Below are 24,297 nucleotides of genomic sequence, written 5' to 3'. Positions count from 1 at the left end.
CTTCTTTGAGCTCAGCTACTCTTATCTTTGAACACCTATCCTCTTCCCTTGGTGCAATTAGTTTTCCTCTGCCAATCTTACTGATTCATTGCATCATCTCTGCTATCTTTTGTAGAACCTCAGTACAGTATTATTTTTCTGTTCTAGTGCCCAGTAAAAAAAAAAAAAAGTACAATATTATTGGATCCTAGAAAATTTTCACCAGTCTGAAATGAATACATACATGGTGACCTAGGTAACTGTGCCCTTTCTGCATGTTGCATCTTCAACTTTTGGAAAGGATCCAGATGATGCTTTGCCAACAATGTACTACAGTGAATAGTTGCTTGATTAAAGTAGGTCTTGCATTGTCAGTTTTCTCTGATGACTTAGATTTCATTAATTAAAAGTCTCAAGCACAGCAAGAAAATCATAGAAAGAAAATGAAAGTACTGGCAAGCACACACATCCATAAGGTTTGCTGTAGAGTGACAGCTAGGGCTCAATGGTTTAGCTAAAAATGCTAAACATTCAAATTTAATGGAGAAATTAAATTGAAATGTGTGTGTAATTGAAATGTCTTAAAGTGTACGTGAATGCTTTAGGGGGAGCCTTGTGTTGAAAAGAGCAAAGATATTAAGCATGCATTGTTGTCATCTTGCAGATGTATAAACACTGTGATTGACTGAATGAAGGCGAGGAATCTATTTTGAACAGTTTAAAATACTGCCTCTCACCTGGAGGTTACTGTTCCCCAGCTGAGACATTGTAACAGAGCATGAAGGCTTTCCTACTCTGTTTCAGTGGCAGTGAAGTGGGGTCAAGCCTTCACCATGATTTACTTTATAATCCAATTGATTAAAATGCATGTGTGGTCAGCAGTCATGCCTCACATGAGGTGCAGTAGCCTATTAATATATGCCTGCACTATTTATCACCTTTCCCTGAAAAGGGTTTGACATCATAGACTAAGGATTTTTAATACAATACAGTCACACATAAAACTAAATCAATATTAAAAAATCCCTATTTAAATATAGTAATATCTTTGCCAATAAAATCTATAGTATTGCCAGATGTAAAGGAACTGTAAACTTCCATTATCATTAGAAACTGTATTAAAAAGCCATATGGCAGGTTATGGGAATCAGCTGGTAGGAAATAAGTACATGTGCTCCAAATGCCATTCATTCGCCACCAGATTCTTCACTTGAAATCAGAATATTACACCAAATATAATATGAATTCACTGTTCTTAACCTGAGGCTTGAATCTCCACATATTATGGAGCATGATCATATTTAACTTTTTTCTGTAGTTTTTGGCTCAAGAGCCTTAAGCCCACCAAGAGCCGTAAGCCCATTATATTTTAATGGTGTTATGCATTCTTAATATCCAATATATACATAAGAGTCTGTAAAATCAGGGAGATCAAGGCTGTGCTGTGTTTGAACTCCTGTAACTCTCCACTTCCTTTGTACTTAGGGAGAGTTGCATATTACTTGCAGTAAAGCATTACTGTTTATTTTAAGGACAGGGTTCGAATTCTCGAGAGTACGGAGGCACTATTGATTTCACTGGCAATTATATCTAAAACCGTTGAGGAGTTAGGTCAAAATCAATGATATTCAAATCGCTTTGACTCCAACGTGGTGGGGAAAGAGCCTTGAAAGAGCCTTTCCTTAAAAGGAAAGGAGAAACATGCAACTTCACAGGTCGACTTTCAGCCTGTGTCACTTCTGAAGTATTAAAGGTGACAAAGAAGCTGTTACCTGCAACTCTGTGCTCTTCATGTATGTGCTTGTCAGAGCACTCACAGTCTGTGTGGGCAAATGCTCCTTCTTACCTTTTTCAGGCAAGTGAGAGGGAGGAGTTTGAGGAAATAATGATGAGGTACTTCTTATATCTTTCACAGTTTTATGGTTTTTTGATCTGTATCACTTTAAATTGAGGTCTGCATAAAGGTAAGTTATTCATTTCTTTCTCTTCCCCAGCCAGTGCAAAATCAGGTACTCAAGCTGGTATTTTCATTTGTTGATATGGTAGCACTAAACCAGTATCAGCACAGGTGAAATATTTATCTATGATTACACAGGAATTTTCAGTCTGTTTTTTTTTCCTGCTATTTAGAAAAGTCAGTTTTCCACAGATATTGTTGAAAACTTTTCTACCTAATGTTCACTGTTAAAGGAGTGTCATGGAAACCCAACAGAGGGAGAGAATGGAATGAACACGTCAGGAAAAATGATAATTATAAGTGTTCTTTCCCTTATGCTGATTGATGAGAGATAATGTTACCCACTAGGAAGAAGAAAAAAGTACTGTAATACTGGAAGTTTAATTCTAATTTTCATAAACCACAGCCTGCCTAAAAATGTTCTGGTGGGAGTTAGCCATTTTATTATAGAAAGCATGTTGTATTAGTAACTTTGCTTTCTAAGCCTTTTATGGTATATCAAGGTAAAACCTTTTTTGTAGGATCTACTTCCTGTTGTCTTTTAATTGAAAAAAATCAAGTAGACAATGCAGCTGTTTAATTGAAATGGGGAAGGCTAATAACCATATGGATTTTTAAGGCTAAAAAGGGGCAATTATATCTTCTAATCTGACAGTATAACATCGGCTTTTGAGTTTCATTCAGCTTTACACATCATGCAAAGAGGCAGTGTGGACACACACCTTAGCCTATTTTCTATATGAAATGGATTGAGAATGCCTTACAGAAGTGCTTTCTTCATGAGCACAAAGGAAAATGCAAACTATTCATCCAAAATAAAGTTTAGTGAATAAAGTAAGCAGCTGGGAAAGGGAAGTCACTTCATTATTACTGAGTCCCATTGTTACTCTGTGGGTTGTTTCATTTATTATTACTGTACCATTAAAATGACTTATTATTGCTAGAATATAAGGTTTTCTAATATACCAAATTCTTTACAAAACTTACAAATTTTTTCCTGTTCTAAGGCAGCAGAGAAGAGCAGAATTTTTACATCTACAGTCTTGTTATTTTGGTATGCATGAAGCGCAAAGTGGCTTACACGTTTTTAATCGATGTACCCATAAATCTTCACCTGGAACTTCAAGTCATAATTGATGTTTTTCAATAGGATTAGAATGTGCAGGTGAATCTTTGCAAACCTTTTTGAAGGTTTAAATCATAACTGTCAACTATAGTGGTGTGTTTACATTTGTCCTCTTTCAACTGTGACATTCGGTCAACACTTTGAGTTTCAGGTTATGCTAGTGGATTTCTTTTCTCAGGAGTGCTTCCAGGTAATAGTGTGTTATGTTTGAGAAGATCAATACTCTTGTTAGCTTGCAATATAAAATGATCTGTTAATCAGCCCTTAGGCTAATCAAAAAGCAAATTAAAGTGAGGCTTAGTCTGCAGAGAGGTTGGGAATTATTGAAATTTTATGATACAAATGTAATTGAATCTGAAGAATGATGCGAAGGTGGTTTTTACAGCCTTCAAATGTCAGAAGGAAATTGAATATAAGGAAACTTGATAATGATGATGAACTCTCTGTTAGTGCTTTTAAATTAGAAAGTTAAAAATGGCAGGTTAAAATAAAAAGGCACTAAACCCAAACACAGCGAGTTCTCACTGCAGTAATATGGCTCTCATAACAGTCCTTAGAAAAAAACTGGAAGCTCATTCGGGATGAGGGGCTTGCTGTGATGGATAAAAAAAGAAGCCTCTTCTTGCCTGAAGATGAGAATCTACGAGAAAAGGGAGACTGGAGTCAGTTTACCTTATGGCAGCAAGGTAAGACGTTTTGTAATTCTTCTTCTTCCCCTACTTCACTCTCTCAGATTAATATCATGTAATAAGGAATAGCAACACAGTTTTTCCAGAATCATTTTTTTAATCACTGAATCTGTCATTTAAGTCTGTGAAAGAAGGGAGCTATTAAAATAGTGTCTGGGACCCCAGCAACAGTGAACATGAATTCTTTATTCTAAACCATGTTGCCCCCAAACACTTCTAAGAATCCCTTGAGACCATATTCATCTCTTGGCAAGCTTGCCAAAATTGTACATGGTAATGCATAGCACAGATCAGCCTGAGGGAAGACAGGAGAGTGGGAGAAGATGTGTCCTTAATATTGGGTTGCCAGCTAGGTGAGTCACTATCATTCAGAAATTATATGAACAAAAGAATGAGAGCTTTAATAAGCCTGCTGCTCTGTCCCTGAGCTGTAAAGTGGGAGTCCCAATTATTGGAATGTCCATAACTTGTTATAGGACTTTGCATATTAAAGAATACTGAAAGCTAAAATATAAGCAAAGTATAATCTGATGTTGAAATCATAAGCTATTGGTGGCATTTTTGATCTTTTTCCTATACAGCCTGATTAATGATCATTCTTTGAGAATCATATTTGAAAATGATAGGAAGTGTGCTCTTCTCCACAAATAATTTAAAAGCAAAGATATTGCAGGATGCTCTGATATTACAAAGTATCAGTAATTCTGTTTCATGATCTGTAAAATGGGAATAATAATATTTACCTGTCTTTTTGTATTAGCTCTTTGACAGCTTTGTTACTATTCTAAAATGTAGAAAACATAGGAATGTTCATTTATTTCACTTACCAATGCTCTAGCAATTATTTTCACTAGGAAGAAAAAATGAGAATGCTTGTAAAGGTGCTCCAAAAACATGTGCTTTACTGGAAAGATTCCCGGAAGCTACTGGTTGCAGAAGAGGGCAGGTATTTAGCAAACTTCTTCATTTTTTTGCAATTTCCTAATGCTGGGAGCAGGTAACGTTGAGGAATGTGTGAAGAGGGATGCATTACCCTGGTATATTTAAGGATGCCTCAGACACGCAATAAAAATATGCCCAGTTTTAGCCCTCAGCAAATATGTGGTAAAACATGCTAGCTGAAGCCTTTCTATGGAATTTTTAGTTGAGCCATTTTATCTTGCATTCGCTATGAGCCCAGAGCATGTAAATGGTTAGCTGCCATGGGTGAACTGACAAGAAATAACTTACTAAACTACAGCCATAAGCAACCTGGGCTGACCTCATAACTGACCCTCCTTTGAGCAGAGGGTCAGACTAGATCTTTTCGAACCTGAATATTTCTATGATTCCTTGTATCTGACCCTAACTTTGACAAAATTAATTCAGTGAGCCAAATTCTCACCCAGATGAACTTCACACATTTACTCCAGATGGGCTGCATGAGACAGAAATACCTCGTAGAAGCCAGACAGCAGTCTCATGCTTCCTTTCTCAAGGTAAAGGAAGAAAACTTCAAATCCATGAGCTGTGACCTTGGGTGCCAATAAAATTTAAGTGCCTGATCTATACTAACTGCTCTGCTACAAATTAACCTTGTTCAATCATGCAGTCGAGTTATATGCTGTGGATCAAATGTACAAACCCTGCTGGATGGCCCAATGTGGATATCATGTGAATTTGTAGGACAGAATTTTTTATTGTTCATTATTTTTTTCAAATAAATTATTATATTATATCCTTAATGAATAGGTTAAAATAACTTTCAGTTTACAAAATTAAGAATGCAAAAGTTGGAAAACACAACTTAATGCTAGTATAATCCTAATTCAGAGCCTTGTGTGTAAGTGTTCATCTTTTCCATCAGACTTTTGTCTTTTGATGTGCAGAAGCTGATGGCTAGTGTTCTGGGAATGTATGAACTATTATTTCATTGATTGTTGTAAAAACTGTTTATAGTAAATAGTAACTGATGAGAGAGGGTATCACAGTCAATGTAGCTGACCCCAAGAGTACTGCTGTGTATGGCATCCATGGGCAAAAATGGATCTATCCCAGAAAGTCAATTTGATTTGTCAGCTACTGTTTTGGTCATCATTTTTTGTCACCTCATATGTTATCACTGGGACACAGTTTGCAGAAGTACTGTGTATTCACAGCTACAACTGTAGTCCAGGAGAGATGTATTTTGAACTATAAAATATTAAATAGTTTGAAAAGTGATAGCCTAGAAGTCTTAAGTTTTACATCTAGCATTAGGGGATGTCTAGGACAATTTTGGCTTTATACTAGCCATGCCTCAGATTCTTAGAGATAAAATAAATTAAAATATCACCTAACCTCCAGAAAATGTTGCAAAGGAAAAAAAATCATTCATTTACTGAAGCACTTGGAGGCAACAGAAGAAAAACAGGAAAGGAAAATGGGGGGAAAAAAAAGGAAATTAAGAGTTCTGTGGTAGAGGCACTGTTTGGATGATTTATATTAAGTAACTTTTGGCACCTTGCATATTGACAAAGATGGAAAGAAATATTGATTAATTAACTACCTACTCAGTGCAGCTGAGAGACTGTACAGAACAATAGCAAGTGATCATATTATTACAGATGGTATCATACTTCTTAAAAACAGTAACAAACTGAACATAGCACAGTTGGTTTTAATTCTGGGCATTTCTTAACTCTTCAGCGTTTCACTTTACAGCCATAACATGACTTGGCTATAGTTCAGAAATATTTATATATTATATATAGTTCTTGAGTACAGAACATACATAGAATTCACAGATATGTCTAGACTGATCTATGCAGACAAATAACATAGATGACATCAATCATTCCAGAATACTGATATGTTGCCATTATAAATTATTTATCTGGGATATTAGTAACTTTCTGGCATAGCCAGCACTAGCAGTTATTTGAGTTGTGTTAGGGTCTGGCAGGGGAGTCAAGCTAACACATCTCACTGTAGCACAGACAGCGGAATGGAACATTTGTGTTCACCTTGGCCACTGTAGCTGATCACTTGCTGTCCTAAGAAATTGCTGATAAACTAAAACCTCAGATGGTGGAAATGACTAAGGCATTAGACAGATATTCTCTTCTGCTGACTTTGCTGTAGTTGGAGAACAAGTAACACCTTATACCACAAGATTTATTGAAGTTGTCCCAACTGGCTGTGCAGATTTCTCAGTTGATAGGAGGTTGTGGATGCTTCTCACTACTGCAATATGATACTCACACTTTCTGTTCATTGGGTTGTCATTGAATCACAGAATAGTTGGGGTTAGGAAGGACCTCTGTACATCACTTAGTCCAACCCCCTGCTCAGAGCAGGCTCAATTAAAGCAGGTTGCCCAGCACCGTGTCCAGACAGGTTTTGACCGTCTCCAAGGATGGACACTCCATAACCTTTCCAGGCACCTGTTGCAGTGTTTGACCACCCTCACAGTAAAAACATTTTTTTCTTACATTTAAGTGGAATTTCTTGTAATTCAGCTTGTGCCTATTACCTCTTGTCCTTTCACTGGTTACCACTTGGAAGAATCTGGCTGTCTTCTTTACTCACCCCTATCAGGCATTTATACATGTTTATAAAATCCCCCCAAGCCTTTTCTTCTCAAGGCTGAACAGTCCCAGCCCTCTCAGCCTCTCTTTGTATGACAGATGCTCCAGGACATGAATCGTCTTTGTGGCCCTTAGGTGGACTCACTCCAGTATGTCCATGTCTCTCTTGTACTGAGGAGCCCAGAACTGGACACATTCCAGATGTGGTCTCACCAGGGCTGAGTAGCAGGGGAGGATGACCTTCCTAAATTTGGTTTTGACACTCTTCCTAAAACCAGCCCAGGATGCTGTTGGCCCTCTTTGCTGCAAGAGCACACCAGGTCTTTTTCAGGCAAGCTGCTTTGTAGCTGGTCAGCCTCCAGCTTGTACTGGTGCATGGGGTTGTTCCTCCCTGGCTGCAGGATCTAACATTTCCTTTTGCTGAATGTCATGAGGTTCCTCTCTGCCAATTTCTCAAACCTCTTGAGGTGCCTCTGAATGGCAGCACAATCATCTGGTAAATCAGTCACTCCTCCCAGTTTTCTACCACCTGAAAACTTGCTGAAGGTGCAGTCAGTCCCATCATCCAGGTCATTAATGAAGAGGTTAAACAGTATTGGCCTCAGTATAAAGCCCTGGGGTGCACCACTAGTGACTGGCCTCCAACTGGACTTTGTCCTACTGATCACAATCCTTGGAGCCTGGCAGTTCAGCCAGTTTTCAGTCCACCTCACTGAGGACTTTAGTCCGTACTTCATCTGTTTGTCAGCAAGGATGTTATGGAAGACAGTGTTGAAAGCCCTACTAAAGGCAAGACAGACAAATCCACTGTTCTACCCTCACCCACCAAGCCAGTCATCTCATTGCAGAAGGCTGGTTAAGCATGATTTCACCTTCATAAATCTGTGCTGACTATTCTCAATGACCTTCTTGTCCTTCGTGTGTTTGGAAATGGTTTCCAGGATGGTTTGCTCCATCACCTTTGCAGGGATCAAGGTGAGGCTGACTGGCCTCTGATTACCTGTATCCTTCTCCTTGAAGATAGGAATGACATGTGCCTTATTGCTTTTAGTCCTCAGGAACCTTCCCCAGTTGCCATGACCTTTCAATGATTATTGAGAGCGGCATCTCAATGGCATTGGCCAGCTCGATCAGTGGATGTGCCCCATCAGGTCCCATGGACTTGTTTATGTCCAGTTTGTTTAAATGTTCCCTAACCTGATCCTCCTTTACTGATAGTAAATTTTCCTTGCTCCAGATTTTCCCTCTAGTCTCAGAGGCCTGGGATTGCTGAGGGTCAGCCTTGCCAGTAAAGATTGAAGTGAAAAAAGCATCGAGTACTTCAGCCTTCTCCATGTCTTTTGTCACCAGCTTCCCTGTCTCATTTAGCAGCAGGCCCATGTTTTCCCTAGCCTTCCCTTTTCTGCTGGTATACCTCTAGAAGCCCTTCTTGTTGGCATTCAATCCCACACCAGATTCAGCTCCAGATGGACTTTAGCTTTCCTAGCCCCATCTTCTGCATGCTTAGACAGAGTCTCTATATTCCTCCTGGGTCATCCATCCCTGCTTCTATCTCTTTTATGCTTCCTTTCTATGTCTGAATGTAATCCAGAGCTCTTTGTTCATCCATGCAGGCCTCCTGCCACCTTTGCTTGATTTCCTGCTTGTTGGGATGGACCATCCTTGAGCTCAGAGGAGCTGATACTTAAAAATCAACCAGCTCTCCGAGACCCCTCCTTTCTTCAGCACCGTTCAGTTGGATTTTTCCAGACAGATCCCTGAGTAGGCCAAGTCTGTTCTTCTGAAGTCCGGGGCTGTGAAGGAACTTCACCATATCATGATTGCTGCAGCCAAGGCTGCCTGCAACCTTCACATCCCCATTGTCTTCTGAGAGAGGCTGCCTGACAGTCATTTTGGCTAACATAGGACTTGGGCTGAATTTAGCCATGGTCCATCTCTTTAAAGAACAAGAGCATCTTTCGACATGAAAGAACATATTTTTCTGCTTGTAGTTAGGAGCTAATTGTTTGCAGATTGAAATTAGTCCTGATGGTTTTAAATAAAATGAAAAGTGTATTTTCTCTCTCTCCCTCCCTCCCTCTCTCTCCCTCCCTCCCTCTCTCTCCCTCCCTCCCTTGCTCTCTCTCACACACACACACACGCGCGCGCGCGCGCGCACACAACAAACAACACATTTTTTGTAGTGTTGAATGCCTTTGGAATATGAGAAATCTCAGTTGTTGCTGAGACCCTAACACAAAGTGATGTTGAGTCTCTTGGTCTCATCATGGATGAGAGGTGAAGTTCTGGGTTCTTAGCAGAAGGCTGGTGAAAGTAACCTTATTGAAGGCCTCTGTTTCTTTTTGCAGATCAAGTATTCTGTCATGCATCCAGGGACTCATGTCTGGCCTCACACAGGACCCACCAATTGTAGACTAAGGATGCATTTGGGCTTGGTGATACCTAAAGAAGGTTGCAGAATTCGGTGTGCCCAAGAGAACAGGTAAGGTGGTTTTTTTGTTTGTTTCCCCACGGCCACCATCTTTCCCAAGCCTGACAATAGGTTGGAATGCGTATACCAATATAACATGTTTCATTAAACAAGCAATTTGCACCCTAACTCTTGGAACAAATATATAAATGTTAGTTTCAAACAAAGTCAAAGTGATCTTTGGAGACAAAACTGCTCTTCTTTGCTATGGCTTGGAAATAACACTGTTTTTTGTCCATGAAGTTTCTGTGTTTACTTTTACAATGTCGGTCTAATATACTCACTAACTTCCTTTATCTGTTTTTATTTTTTGGCTTGAAATTTTTTGCTTATCCGGCAGAAGTTGACACTAAGCTATGCCTATATTTGCACCACTGTGACAGCAGAATATCACCTTTCCACAGAGGCTTGGTTCCTAGATGATGTTATTTGGTATAATTCAGTTAAATATATTCTAGTTGAAGCTGATTTACAGCTATGATGGTTTCAGCCCAATGAGTTACACTGGTAGCCAGTTTCCTTAAAGCACATTTTGAGTGAGAATTCTTACCCCTTAGGGAAAAATTATGCTGATTTGAAAACCTATTTTGTCTCTGTTTGCTCAGTGCAAAAAGCAAAACAAAATGCAATAACCTAGACATTTACAGTCAGGGAATATGCTCTCTTGGGAAATATAAGAAAATCCCAAACTTTAGAATATGATAGGTGTTTACATGGTATTTAATACAGCCAGAAAAATATAGTATTATCTATATTACTTGCTTACAGACTTCATTTTCTGAAACTTATGTGGAGTTATAATGCTGTTTAATATCTATATGTACTTTTTTGGGAGATCCTGTGTCCTGCCTGTATGCATCTGAGCACAACAAAATTTAAATTTGGATTCTTTTCATGGTACTATTGTACAGATATATTTGATATTGAGAAACAAAATGGCAGTCATGACTGCAATAGATAGAAAAGATTTTTTTCAGAACATTTGAAAACAACTGCAACTGGAAATTTTTAGAATTTTTGAGGAGAGAAGTATGCAACTATTAATAACCAAGATGTTGTCACTACAGAGGTGTTAGGACTCCTGCCAACATACAGCTCATTTAATGATCTGTCGCAGTCTTACTTAGTCTGCATTACTGTCTAAGTAGTGATGAACATGTTTGCTTACAGCATTCCAACCCAATATCCAAAATAAGTTAAAGATAGACATTTGAGTGGAAGGAGGAGTAGCTAAAGGGCTTAGAGGACTAATAGTGAGATGCGGTGTCTTTCCCCTTTGGGTCATTATTGTGAATTCAGGTCAGCAGAGGCTGAAAAGCATTACCATCAGATGGCTGTTTGGTGACCTGTGTGAACAAAGTGGTGGTTTTGCTCCCCTTCCAAGGGAGCAGGTGCTCACAACTCACCATCCATTATTATGGTTGACACCCTTATTTGTTTTAGTCTGAACAGAAGGGATGGTGGTGTGGAAAATGAACTATCCCTCCCTTGGTACCAACAGTCCCTTAACAGCAGGGATGTGGCAGGGCAGAGTGGAGTAATGTCTGTTGCTGCTGGTATGCAGACAGAGCACTTCAGTCCCTAGGCTGCTGAATCTGGCTCATTCTGTATGCATCAAACTCACTCGTTTGAAATGTAAAACTCACATTCAAGAGCTGACTTTGGCCTGTGCTGGCATGTGTTGATTTGAGTTGACTTTGGCAAGAGCTATACATTCAGAATCAAAGACAGGACTTTCCTTGAGAGCATTCAAAGTATGTCTATGAATGAAAATGAAAGGATTTTTTATATCCCCTCCCCCATGAAAGAGAAGGCGGGTGAGTTACTGTGGAAAGCAATGATGCTAGGAAGAAATCATATCTTGAACATTTTCAGTTTCTCTCCTGATGGTTCAGACCGTTAGTACGTTAGTGGTTTTAAATATGAGAGCTGGCTCAGATTTTAAGGAGAATGTATTGGTGGTCAGAGCTTTGACTCCATCCTTTTGTGGCTTCCTGTCCTCCTGCTGCTGCATGTGCAAGATAAAGAATGGAAGCAATGAGAATATTGTGCTAAGTTGCCTCTGTGCACTCAGTGTGGGTGTTTAGAGGGGCAATTTTACTATGCAGCTCATCCTCTGATAGGCAGGCAGCTTGCCTGTTTAGTACTGTATTTTACTTGTTTACTTGCAGAAGAGTCTTTTTGCAGCTGGTATGAGTTTGTATCCCACACTGTTATTCAGCACAGCTACAGTATGATTAGGTGTTTGGGCCATTATGAACTCCCAGTTCTGTAAACTGTAGTGTACAATGCACAAAAATGATAGGTAAATAATATCTGGTTATCAAAATCGAACATCTCTGTCAGATATGATAATCCTGTTTTGAAATGCAAGCATAGAGTTATACATGGAAGTTGGTCTAAAATCTCACCTGTAACAGGTTACATGAAAGCCACGCAGATGATACAGAGCTCTTTCTCAAAGTGGCTGAGCACCGTACCAGAATAATATTATCCCTGTGGTCCCACTGTGAAGTATTTTTCAAACAATGAAGGTGTCTGGAAAATATTTATTTGCATTCTAATGGTGGGTTTTGTAATCGATCCAAAAGGAGCTAATAGTTCTGTCAACTTTATGACTTTTTCTTTATTGTGCAAAATAGCCCATCCCATTATGATGCAAATGATAGATCCCTATTTTAACCTCCGAAGCTACTTCATCTGGATGATTTGAGGATTTATTGTCCTTAACTGAGCTACACTTTCAGGATGTTTAGTGCAGGGCTTTTCAGACTTGATTTAATAAAAAACAAAGTTAGCTCAATTCTTTACCACATTATACCATTGTAAATGGTTGACTCCTTTCGACTTGAATAATAACAATGTAACTTTAGTGCAGTGGTAGGAACTTAAGTCTGTATAACTTAAAACTTTTCTTTGTTTATCACATAGCTGAGATGGTAGCAGAAAAAATACATGATCATATGTAAAACCTGCTAACGGCTTATCATGTGGGTGTTTAAGGCTGACGTCCACCTGCCAGCCACTGTGACTTTTTCACTACATTATGCTTGTTGGTTTGTCTATTCTTGCCTAAAATATGTTTTGAAGGTTGTGTTTCCATTTCTCTTCAGAACACTACAGCACAACTCCATAAATTTTGATGGTTAATATTTTTCTTTTGTAAAGTTAAATATTCAAAAATACTTAGAAGTCCAAATCTCATTTTCACCCTCTTTTTGAAATAAGAAAATTTCTTTTCATGTGGATGAGCTCAATGGAATATATGTCCCTGTATGATGGTAAGATCTTTGTTTTTTTTATCATCACTACTGTTTGCAATTCCTAATTCCCTTTAAAGGGATCCATCCTCGTGGACTGCCTTGCTTCCTCAGGGATCCTGCTAAAAAACTTTATTATGTGATCATTGTAGAGTGGCTTTAGGAAATAACATCTCGTTGACTGTTAGTTATTACCCCTTCAGATGAGACAGGATGAATATCAGATGCATACTCCTAGCCTGCTGCAATGCAAAAGGAATTTGCTTTGCTCATTCCATTGCCTGACTTTACCATAGACAAACCATGTAACACATAATCAGTGTCTAATTGCAGTGTCAGTGTCTAATTGCAGTAGGTGAGATTGAGCATCTCAAAGGCAGCAACAATCGCTAAAGCAGTGGCTTCTTACAATGTTCTGACCTGATCACTAATGGTCACTGATTATATATTGATTTTTGCAGTATCAAGACTGCAGTTAACCGGGCATTAAAACTCCTTTCAAAATTATGAATCAAGATCTCAACAGGCTGGAGAAATGGGCCGACTGAAACCTCATGAAGTTCAGCACAGGCAAATGCAAAGCTCTACACCTGTAACAGAATGAATAAGCCCTTGCCACAGGAGCGGCTGGGTGATGACTGCCTAGAAAGCAGCTTTACAGAAAAGGACTAGGGGTCCTGGTGGACAAATAGCTGAACACGAATTAGTAGTGTGCTGTTGTGGCTAAACACAAACTGGACTGCATTAGCAAGCGCACAGGAAGAAGTCTGAGGGAAGCAATTTTTTCCGTCTCTTCAGCACTCAAAACATTGCATCTGGAGTTCTGTGTCCAGTTTTGGGCTCTCTGGTATGAGAAAGGGATTGATAAACTGGAGTGTCTTTAGTGGAGGACTGAAAATAAAATGATGATTAGGGGCCTGGAGCACGTGATGTATGAGGAAAGGCTGAGAAAGCTGGTTAGGAGTTTCTGAAGAAAAGAAGGACAAAGGAGGCAGGGTCTAATTGTTGTCTTCAACTAATAATGGGTAATTATGCAGAAGACAGAGCCAGGCTTTTCTTGGAGATGTGCAGTCATAGGCTGAGAGGCAATGGACAAAAGTGGCAGCAAAGGAAATTCCATCTACATATAAGGAAAAATAATTCACAGTGAGGTTGGTCAAACACTGGAACAGGTTTCCTGGAGAAATAGTGGAATCTCCATCCTTGCAGATATTCAGAACTTGACAAGAAGCTGAAATACCTGATCTAACCTCGAAGTCAGATCTAATTTCACAACTGCGAAGCCCTGCTTTGAGCAGAGGTTTGGACCAGATGACCTCCTGAGGTTTCTTCCAGCCTAAATTACTCTGTGATTCTACACTTCATATAACTGAAAGGAACACAGATTCTTCCAACAATTAATACCTGTCTTATACATTGCATCTTGCCATTGCCTTTAAATCTGGTCATTTTGTCAATTTGCCAAACAACAGAGCTGCTCAGAAGCAAGCCAGTTTGAATAAGTTGTGCATATCCCTTTTTGTGCCCAACAAAGGTATTTAGTAAAAGATCTTGAAAAAGTTCCACCATCAAAACTTGGCTTTCCGTGTAGCAATGCTTTAAGCCGCAAACATTCACGCAGAGTAGTTGCGTCAGTTCAGTGGCCCACTCTGCCTAAGCAGTGCTTGACAAGCAGAGGGGGGTTGTTATGTGGACTTACTCTTTCAGTTCAACTTTAACAGTATAATTGTCCCAGCGTACAGTATGCCATTGCAACCTTCCTCTGAAGAAAAATCTTTAGGCTCTGTACTTTGACCAGATTTATGCGATAAGACTGTTCACATTCCCTAAAATTGTAAAGCATGATCAGGGCCTAATTCTGTTGTTCTTATTTTTGGAAAAAGCAAATTGGTTTAATATTATTAAATTTCAGACCATATTGCTGGTCTCATTCCCCCGGTTTCCATTGCTCATTATATACGTATTTGATTAGAGAAGGAAAAGAGTTGGTTACTACCAGTATTATTCCAATGAGCCTGACGAATGTTCTCTGCTTGTTAGACTCCAATCCTTAGAGTATATAAATAACAGATATTGCAAATGTCTGAATATGTATATGGGCACATGTGGGCATAATAATGCAGACTGAGAGAAAATAATCCATCAGTAATATAAAGGTCCATTAAACTGATCTTTCTGTAGTTTATTTCTTGTTCTTATTAGATACTAAAATCCTGACTGTGCAACACACACTGATTAAATCATCCTCATATATAAAAGAACATCTTCAGAGCTGATGCATAGCCAGACAAGTGCCCACTCCATGGCACTTCAAATATTACTCTAAAGGATGTTCTTTTCTGTTGCAGAACCTGGGAAGAAGGGAAAGTCCTTATCTTTGATGACTCTTTTGAACATGAAGTATGGCAGGATGCTGAAAATTATCGCCTGATATTCATTGTTGATGTGTGGCACCCTGAGTTAACAGCACAACAGAGACGCACCCTTCCTGCTATTTAAGGGGCTACTTCTGATGTGAAGAACAGAGGAGCTTTAACTCTTTGGAGTATGCAGATAGAATCATGCAGGATTAACTTGTCCAGCCTATGGAAAATACTAGTATTTTAAGGATTAGAAGATATGAAAAAGACATTCTACAGTGACAAAGGACTTAAAAAAAAAAAAAAAAAAAAAAAGTTATTTTGTTTCATACTGATTCAGCACTGATATGATAGTATTGTTTTGCTGGCTGCAAGTTCCAAAATGCAAATCTTGTCAGCCTAAGAGCAGTAGGTCTGGATTTTCAAGCTGTGGAATGTGCAGGTGTTTTTGCCATGCCTATGTGATGCGTACAAAAACAATTGGTCAGTCACAGGCCTGGCCATGTTCAGGCACAAGATTTGCAGTCCTACATCCTGGAAATACCAGGTTTTTATCTATTTTATCAATGTGTATGATATTTATAAACATATGCACACAATCAACTTGGAAAATCAGTTATGCAGTTGTAATGTTAACTGCTTTAGGCATAAAACATGTCCGTATATTATCAATGTAGATAATGTGAATGGGTTGTGTGTTTTTGTATTTTTCTACCTGAGTAACTGTATTTTTCTATCATAATTATGAATAGATCTTCTGCTTTAATCAACCACTATTTTTTAAAACCAATGTATGTATAAGTGCTTCTCTAGCTATTAGCAAAAGAACACTGTATATGAGTAGATTTCATTTTTGCCAAATATGGCCTTCTCTTGCCTTCCTGCAAATGCAATCAGAAGCTTTCATTATTGACTTCCTAGTGAAGTTTTGTTTTTCTAAAACAAAGTAGTTCTCTTAGTTAGCAGGCAACCTCAGTTTTAGAATGTGATTTTGGAAGATGCTGAGCAAAGGTGACAACCGTAGACTCAGATCTGAAGGTATTTGACAGAATTGAGGATTATGTGGTGAATTGCTGTTCCTTCTATCATTACTAAAGTTTCTGTTAAGATAACCATTTTCTAGCCAGCCAGAGTTTGAGGCATCTCCTTTCAGGGGCTCCTTCTAGGCTGACCTTGGGTGGTTATTCAACAGAAAAAAAACTAGCAAGAATTTCTTGAGCTTAGAGCAGACGAACAAGGTCTAACTTGGATTCCTGCTAGGATGCAGAGCAGACAAAGAGCCTGAGAAGCTTTTCTCAGGGTATTAACTTGTATTCTGCTGCCAGCATCCTACAGAGCAGTGTAATGATCCCTTAAAAGATCTAACTATGTGCTCGCTGTCTTGAAATGTATGAAAAAATATTGAAGTAATCTTATCCCAGTATGGTTTACAGTATACTCTGTATTTGCTATCTTGAATTTCCTATATGGTAAAATGGCCTTATTTTCAAGAAAGAAACCTGATTGGATGTTTAAGCAGTTTGCTGGCCTTTTGGCGCTGTACTGTTTTGTGGGACACGGAGGGCACAGGCCCCTCAGCTGTTAACACTAACAGGGAGGAGAGACCCAAGGTTGCACTGATGAAGTTTATGGCAGGCTCTTATCTACTCTTGTGCCAAACTAGGTGCATGCAGACAGGCCTGCTAGGGTGCTCAGCATTACCGAGCCTGTGGCATCGTTACTGAGGGCTTGGGAGAGACAGGTACTAAGCAAGGAAACGGAGAGGTTACTTGAAGTCTCCACAGCTTTGGCATTGTTGTTCAAAAAGCACTGAATTGTTGGTAGTTTTGTATTGCTAAGAGACTACATCATGGTACCTGAGTACTGCATGCACTACAGCATATGCTACAGATCAGAATATCATATCTGCTGACACAAAATACAGATAAGAGCCTTGCATTCCCATAAATTAAATGCTTTTCAGATTTTGTATTCTATTAAGTAATTAGATCTTGCAATGCCACAGAACACATGGTAATTGTGCCATAAATTGCTGTAACTAGTTTCTGGAGGTGTGCACTTTAATTTCCTTTTTGGCTATTAAAAATAAATAGGACACTGATAAACCCTCTCTGATCAAGAGTCAGTTTCAGATAGCTATGATAATTAGGCTTTAATGTGTTGTCTGTATCAAAAATTAGACTGAAACCATCATCTACAAAAAGGAACAATTCACAGTTAATTGTCTTGAGAACTGAAAAGATTTATATGAGTTTAGAAAACATAAACTACCTTTGAAAAGCTTTAAGAGATTCATATGCTAAACTGGAAATAAGGTACTCATTATTGCTCATGGTAAAAATAAAAACAAAACAATCTCTCAATCATGGTTTGGTCAGAGATTGTATTTTGTATCTCTGTAAAGTGATCAAGCAGTACAAATTATGAATTATTTTGTAATTCTGTAAAACAAAGACATAGTAGTTTGTAAAGAATGAATCAAGAAATGTTTAAATCAAAATTTATGTTTTGGAAATATTTGTATTAATAATGCATTGTAGTTTCTATAGCTCACACTAAACACTTCTTAGTAAAGGAGTGGTAAACATTTTGGAGCTTTATTTATAAAAAATTCATGCTGTGCTTCAGATTGTTTTGTTGTGCCTTTGAAGTCTTCTACTTTATCTTTTCAGATTATAATTGGCAAATGGATCAAAGCAATCTGCACAAAATGTGTGTGTGCCAGGGTAGTATGTTTATTAAATTGTGTAGTGACATATTGGGCATTTAAAATCTTAAATGCCTTGAATGTGACAAGGTGGATTATGAATAGCTCCTGTAACACTGAAGTGATTCTACTCTGTGCTTACCTGTCAAGGAGCTGACAGCATATTTTTCTGTTAGATACAGTTATTGGTTTAGCTATATACATAGTGAGGATATGTAGCAAACTACATTTCCATAAGTGGTATATCATTTTAGGTATTTCTGTTTGTCAACCAGTGTTCCATCCTGAAAAAGTCTTTCAACATTGGAAATGCCAATGGAAGAAATGAATGAAAATGTTTTTTTTAAATGGATAACAATCTTAATTTAAATACTATGTTCTTCAGATTTATTTACAGTGGGTAACTGCCAGATAAGGGCAATATAGTCTCCTATTTGTAAGGTAGTACTTACTAGTCAAGATTAGGAGTTGGACTCCTTCCTGCCTGGACTCCTTCCTTTGTGCTTGCAAGCACAAATTCTATATAAGATTCTGCGATTAAGTAAAGATATACAAGGTATCATATTCACATCTCCGTTAAAACTTTAACTAATTCTAATCCTTTTTGAGATTTACCCTCAAGGATTAGATCTCAGTGACGTTCAGACTGTTTGCACATAACTCCCACTTGAATAAACAGTGGCTGTTACAGGTAGTCACAAAGATTCCCATTTAAGATTGTGTTAAGATTGTTTATCTCTTACTTGTGGTTACAAAATCTTGGACCAGTATTCTTGTGAGAGCACCATTCCAATGGCAGTAGAGGTAAGTGTATTAACAGAGAAAATTGCAAACCAAAGTGTCTCTTCATCAATGCTGCAGTATAGTATGCAATATCTGTCTTTTTTTTTTTTTTTCCTCTCTTTAAGCAAGTTCTCTGGGGCAAATCTTTATTTCTATGAGACTTCATGAGCCTAGGGAAGGAAAGGGAGTTGAGTCCTGTTACCAGGAGTGGACATCCTAGTTTTCTGCAATAGGTGCTGATGCTAGGAGAAGGGGAATGGAAGAAACCCCAAAGATAAATGGGCTCAGTTGTCTTATTTGTTCAATGTTTCTGCAAGCTTCTGAGTGTCTGCCTCTTTTACTGACTTCTGTATTTCCCTGCTGGGAACATCCACTGTCTTAAGGACTTGCTCTGTATCATGGAGGCCAGGTTTTGTATCAATAACATACTGCTGTGTAAGAAGCTGATCCTGAATTAGGTTATTCTGTACGAATACTAGCAGGTAAATCCCATATGTGTTAAATGGGATGTGGCAGAATGTCCTTTCTGCTCAGTGTAAGCATAAAATGTTGTGGTAGACAGAGGGAACATTTTGTTACCCCATTCATTAGGGCTGACCATGTCCAATTGAACTCTATCATCACATCAGTGTCTCACTTAGAAATTCAGTGGGTGTTGTAGAGGCAAGTTAAAAACCATTGTGGTGTCCATCTCATTTTATATATATATAGTTTATGCTACTTCCTTTGACATGCTGGTGCCAACCACTTGCTCTAACTATTGCCAATGTATGACAATTAAATTGAAGACAAAAGGTGTGTACAGCATTTGTAACTGTTTTAGAAATAAAGTCACTGCACATGCAATTTGATAATGGTTTTTCTTTTATTTCTTTAATCTGGTTTCGATTTCAATGAAGAGATGGGACTCCCTTTGCAAGTAGAGCAAACAGAGAAATAACAAACTGATCTTTGGCATTTCAGTTCTTCCGTTCTGTTCTTTCGTATTTCCTTCTAGCAGAAGCTTATACTAAATAATTAATTCTAAGTTTTCCTTTTCCATTTTAACCACAGCCCACATTTGCAATCAGCATACCCCTCTGGCTACACCTTCCACTGACTGCAGGAGAGAAGAGGGTTAAATGGCTCTGCAGAGCTTTCATTTGCAGTTGTGACCTAAATGAAACAATCTGGATTGAACTATTAATCACTGATGAATGTGTCCAATGAAGTCTCCCTACCACCCCTCTACACACACACATGCACACGCACACACACAGCGCTTGCGCACGCACGCACACACACACATCTTACTAACAGGCTGCAGAATTGCCTGTGGAAAAACACATCGTTAAAATTAAATAATTGCATTTCAAATTATGTGTGTCTGCTGCTGACACAGCTCATTACATTTAGCTGACAGTTTTATAAGGGCTTCAAAAGTTAAGAATAATTTTTGCTGGATACTGAAATAAGTGACCCCTATATGCAGTGTGGATGATGCAATCAGAAAGTGTTGTGTTGAATGGCATTATGTTGTCATTGTTTTTTTGGTTTTTGTTTTTAATTAAAAAAGGAAGCACAAATCCTTCCATAAAACTAAAGCACACTGGAGATGCTGTTATTTCTGCCCTCTGAATTACATTAAACTGCTAATTACAGTGCACAGTTTAAATTTGAGATTTTTTTTTAATACATTTAACCTTAGCTTCTGTAAAACTGAGCATCCCTGTTGGAGGTTTCAGGAAAACTTTTACTGACACACCCCGGTTTCTTTAAACAAAAAATGCCGTTCCATCATTTCCGATATTTTAATGCCATAAATCAAAAAAAATGAAGAAACGAATTCTTTGTTTATGGATAGGCTTCTGCTTTGTCTTCCTTTGTATCCTGTGTCAATAGAAATTTCTCTGTTTTTGTTCAGCTTTGGCCGCATGGACAGATGGCTGATGACAGTTGTTACTTGGTCTAGAAAAATGAAGGAGGACCTGTTTTCAAGCAAGATGTGTGTGTGCCTGTGTGTGCGCCTGTGTGTGCGCAAAGTGTGTCAAGTGCTCTGTGAGTTTCTGGTACTGTGGAAGTCTGTTAATGTAGTTGTGGGTGTTCAGTGAATCGGAACTCAATCCAGAGCCAACAGCGGCTGGGTGTTCTCGTTTTCACCCTGGTCTTCATGTTTCAGCGTGCCGGCTTCCACTACAGACTGAGACCTGAAAGCAAGAACATGCACATGCTCACAAACACTGCTGCAGAAATAGCAACCTTCTTGGAATCCCTTTGCCTTATTTTAAGATCTTTGCTTTTGCCTATTTTCACATTTAAAATAAATGTTTAGGTATTGCATTTTATTTTATTTATTTATATTTCAGATTGTTCCAAAATATTTGGTGCTTAGCTACTATCCATAATACTGAATGTACTCAACAACTTAAAGGCCTGATCCTGAGAGACCATGAGATCTGTCAGTGTTTAATGTCTTCCTTGGGAAAATTGCTTGTGCCTAATGGATTAGTGGCATAAGCAGAGTTATTTGCACAAGTGTTTGTAGGAGTGAGGCTCAGTTCAGGCTTGTAACAAATCTTGAGACTGGCAAATAGATAAATCACAGTTTACTGATGCAGGGGTCTAAGAGGCAGAACTTCCATGAGTGACCCAAGATCAATGAAGAAGCCAGAATTAGTATGACAACTAGGGCATTTTGGGTATACAGTCCTGCAATTTATCTCTTTGTCTACGCCCTTGAATTAGAACCTTATTCAGGGATAGTCCATTTAAATTCATTTCTGTCTTCAAGGTGAGAAACATAGTTTATCCTTTGCTGCTAATGGACAAAAACAGCAGAGCAAATGAATAAGTGCTAGAGCAAGGGGAGTGTCAGGATTTCTTGCAGTAACAAAAGCTGAAGGAGTTTAAACTTAAAATTCAAGACAGATTCATTTTCAGAGGTGTACTCTGGTGTCTGCTTAGCAAGCCATAGAAGGAAGAACTGATGCATTTATTGTTACAGAGATTCATTATCCTCCTTTTTAGCCTTTTGGGCTAGGATTTTTCTCCCAGTTTGGAGTGGGCAATGAGTTTTAGGGTAAAATCATTGTTTGTGAACCAGGAACTTTTAAAAGGGGAACTTCAAAAATTAAAAAAAGATAGCAGTAGAATCATCCATCCCAGGCATTTGCATATTGCATAGTACAGTTTTAGAGAAGCAATTTTCTCACAGATAGCTTTTAGAATTAGGGTAATTCATTTACCTATATGTGTTTGTAGTTCTCAGTTCTTCATTATGGTAACCTCCATTTAAGCCTTAGCTATTTTGTAAGATTATATATCATTTTTCTTTTGATAAGAATAATTAATAAATTGCATCCTTTGGTACTGCAAAACTTGATCAGGACTCAATACCATGACTGTGAATAACCTTTAGGAGTTTTTTTTTTTCTTCTTCTTCTTATGCCTGAAACTTTCATTGAAAGTGAATAAATGGGAGGGAGTAAAGACAACAGAGCCAAACTCTTCTCATTAGTGTCCAGTCAAAGCACAAAAGGCATTAGGCACTGACGGGTGAGTGAAGAGTTAACAGGACTGAAGTTTGTCAGTTGATATGCAAAAGAACTGATACGCACATCTTGTGTGCAAAGCTGTTGAACAGAGGAGTCAACAGGACTAAAGAAGTCTACCAAGCGATATGCGCAAGGATTGATATGTGCAAAGCTGCGGAATGATTAACAAGACTGAAGAGGTCTGCCACCTGGAATCTGCACAGACCCCCGGGAGGGAAGAAGCAATAGGGAGGTGTTGTGGTCTTGCCTCGCTAGCAGGGTCCTCCCGAGCAGACAAACAGACAGTCCTGTGATTGTGAAACTTGCTAAAAGTCAGCAAAAGCAGTGTTTGCCCAGAGCCCCAGCCGTATAAAAAGAGACTTGGGAGCTAGGAGAGTTTGAGCAGGGACGGGAACGTGACCTTGATCATCCTCTCCGGCTGGACCGTGAGTATCCCCCTCCCCTTTTCCTGGGACGCTGGGTTAAGGTAACTCCTCGAGGTTGAGAGCCCTCTCACTAAGAGAGTGAATAAGAAAGCTTTCAAGTAGGGATAAGCAGACCTTCCAATTAATAGTGCAGTAATCAACGGTTTCAGGTTATCCTTTCTAAATTAGTAACTGATGGTTTTGTGTTATCCTTTCTAAATTAGTAATCGCATTATTTTAATGGATGTTACTAATCCAAGAACTTGTGTGAGGAAATAAACATTTTTTTATTATTATTATATTACTGTCTCAGTCGTTGCTATCGAACCTTCATAGCGTGACAGTGCAACAGGCACAAATTGAAATACAGGAAATTCCATTTAAACATAAAAAAAAAAACCAAACACATTTTTACTCTAGGGGTGGTCAAAGACTGGGAGAGGTTGCCCAGAGAGGTTGTGGAATCTCTGTCCTTGGAGATATTCAAAACCCAACTGGAGACATGGTCCTGGGCAGCCTGCTCTCGGAGACGCGGCTTGAGCAGGGAGCTGGACCAGACGATCCCCAGAGGTCCCTGCCAACCTCTGCAGTTCTGCAACCAGTCAGGACTCCTGTCTTTCACAGAAATACCAGCTGCTCTGCACTATCCCACTTAGTGTTTCTCTCTCCTGAAGGGGAAAATTATTTTTTTTCCACACTCATTACGACTGTGGCCTGTCCAGTGTAACTATAATTAAGGTTGCCAACTTTAACAGTGTAGATGAGATTCAGTTGCTACGTGTAGATATTTACTGCCCTTGGGGCACAAGTATCCAGGACATCCTTCCATGGCTGACAGTTACGACCCAGGACTTCACAGAAGGATTAGCAGGCAGAGGTCAAGAGGACATCACAGTGCCTAAAATAACATGAGGTGCCTGTATTTAGGCAACAGAACCTCACCCTGTGCCTTTGTTTCTGCAGGACAAATGTAACTAGTTCACCGTGTTCAAGTCATGTTCAGGTGACCTGGGCCAGAGATGAACTAGTCACCTAAATAGGAAACACTAATTGCATTAGCCTTCTCAGATCACTGTCTGAGGAGACCTCAGTCTCTTGTGTTGCGATTCATCTCACCATCAGACATCGATGGTCACCATATGTTCCCTTTTTAACTGACAGAGAAAAATAAGCATTCTTAGGGTGCCATTCATTTGACTTGTTTTAAATGCCCGCATTAGGTTAGATGGGTCACATCCTACAAGTAACTCTTTCTCTCTTTTGACTATTAAGGGAGCACAGAAAATTAGCTCTCCTGCAGATGTCTAAGTTTGGTCAGAGGAATCCTATCAGGGTGCTGGCTTCCCTTCAAAGTTTACCAAATAGATATTCCTCTAGCCTTATAAACAGTGTTTTTCATCACTATGTTTTGTCATACTGCAATTCACAATTCACTGCGTGAGCTGTAAATCTCAGCTTTGCACTAGCAGCCCAACTCAGAG

At 38.9% G+C, this 24,297-nt stretch overlaps 2 protein-coding genes across 2 annotated transcripts in view; one reads left to right on the top strand and one right to left on the bottom strand.

Annotated features, from left to right (window-relative positions):
* The window catches only part of ASPH (aspartate beta-hydroxylase), a 114,231-nt gene extending 94,498 nt beyond the window's left edge, over positions 1-19,733 (top strand). The window contains exons 23-26 of the mRNA XM_067290493.1: positions 3,613-3,748; positions 4,606-4,697; positions 9,648-9,781; positions 15,378-19,733. Of these exons, the coding sequence (XP_067146594.1) occupies positions 3,613-3,748; positions 4,606-4,697; positions 9,648-9,781; positions 15,378-15,528 (513 nt within the window). The 3' untranslated portion in view covers positions 15,529-19,733. The remainder of the gene's footprint in view (positions 1-3,612; positions 3,749-4,605; positions 4,698-9,647; positions 9,782-15,377) is intronic.
* Positions 19,734-20,887: 1,154 nt separating this feature from the next.
* Positions 20,888-24,297, bottom strand: part of CLVS1 (clavesin 1) — a 94,867-nt gene continuing 91,457 nt past the window's right edge. The window contains exon 5 of the mRNA XM_013954667.2: positions 20,888-21,065. Within this exon, the coding sequence (XP_013810121.1) occupies positions 20,978-21,065 (88 nt within the window). The 3' untranslated portion in view covers positions 20,888-20,977. The remainder of the gene's footprint in view (positions 21,066-24,297) is intronic.

This window comes from Apteryx mantelli, chromosome 2 (assembly GCF_036417845.1).
Source record: "Apteryx mantelli isolate bAptMan1 chromosome 2, bAptMan1.hap1, whole genome shotgun sequence".
NCBI lineage: Eukaryota > Metazoa > Chordata > Aves > Apterygiformes > Apterygidae > Apteryx > Apteryx mantelli.
Note: the sequence above shows the minus strand (reverse complement) of the source record. Positions and strands in the feature narration are given on the sequence as shown.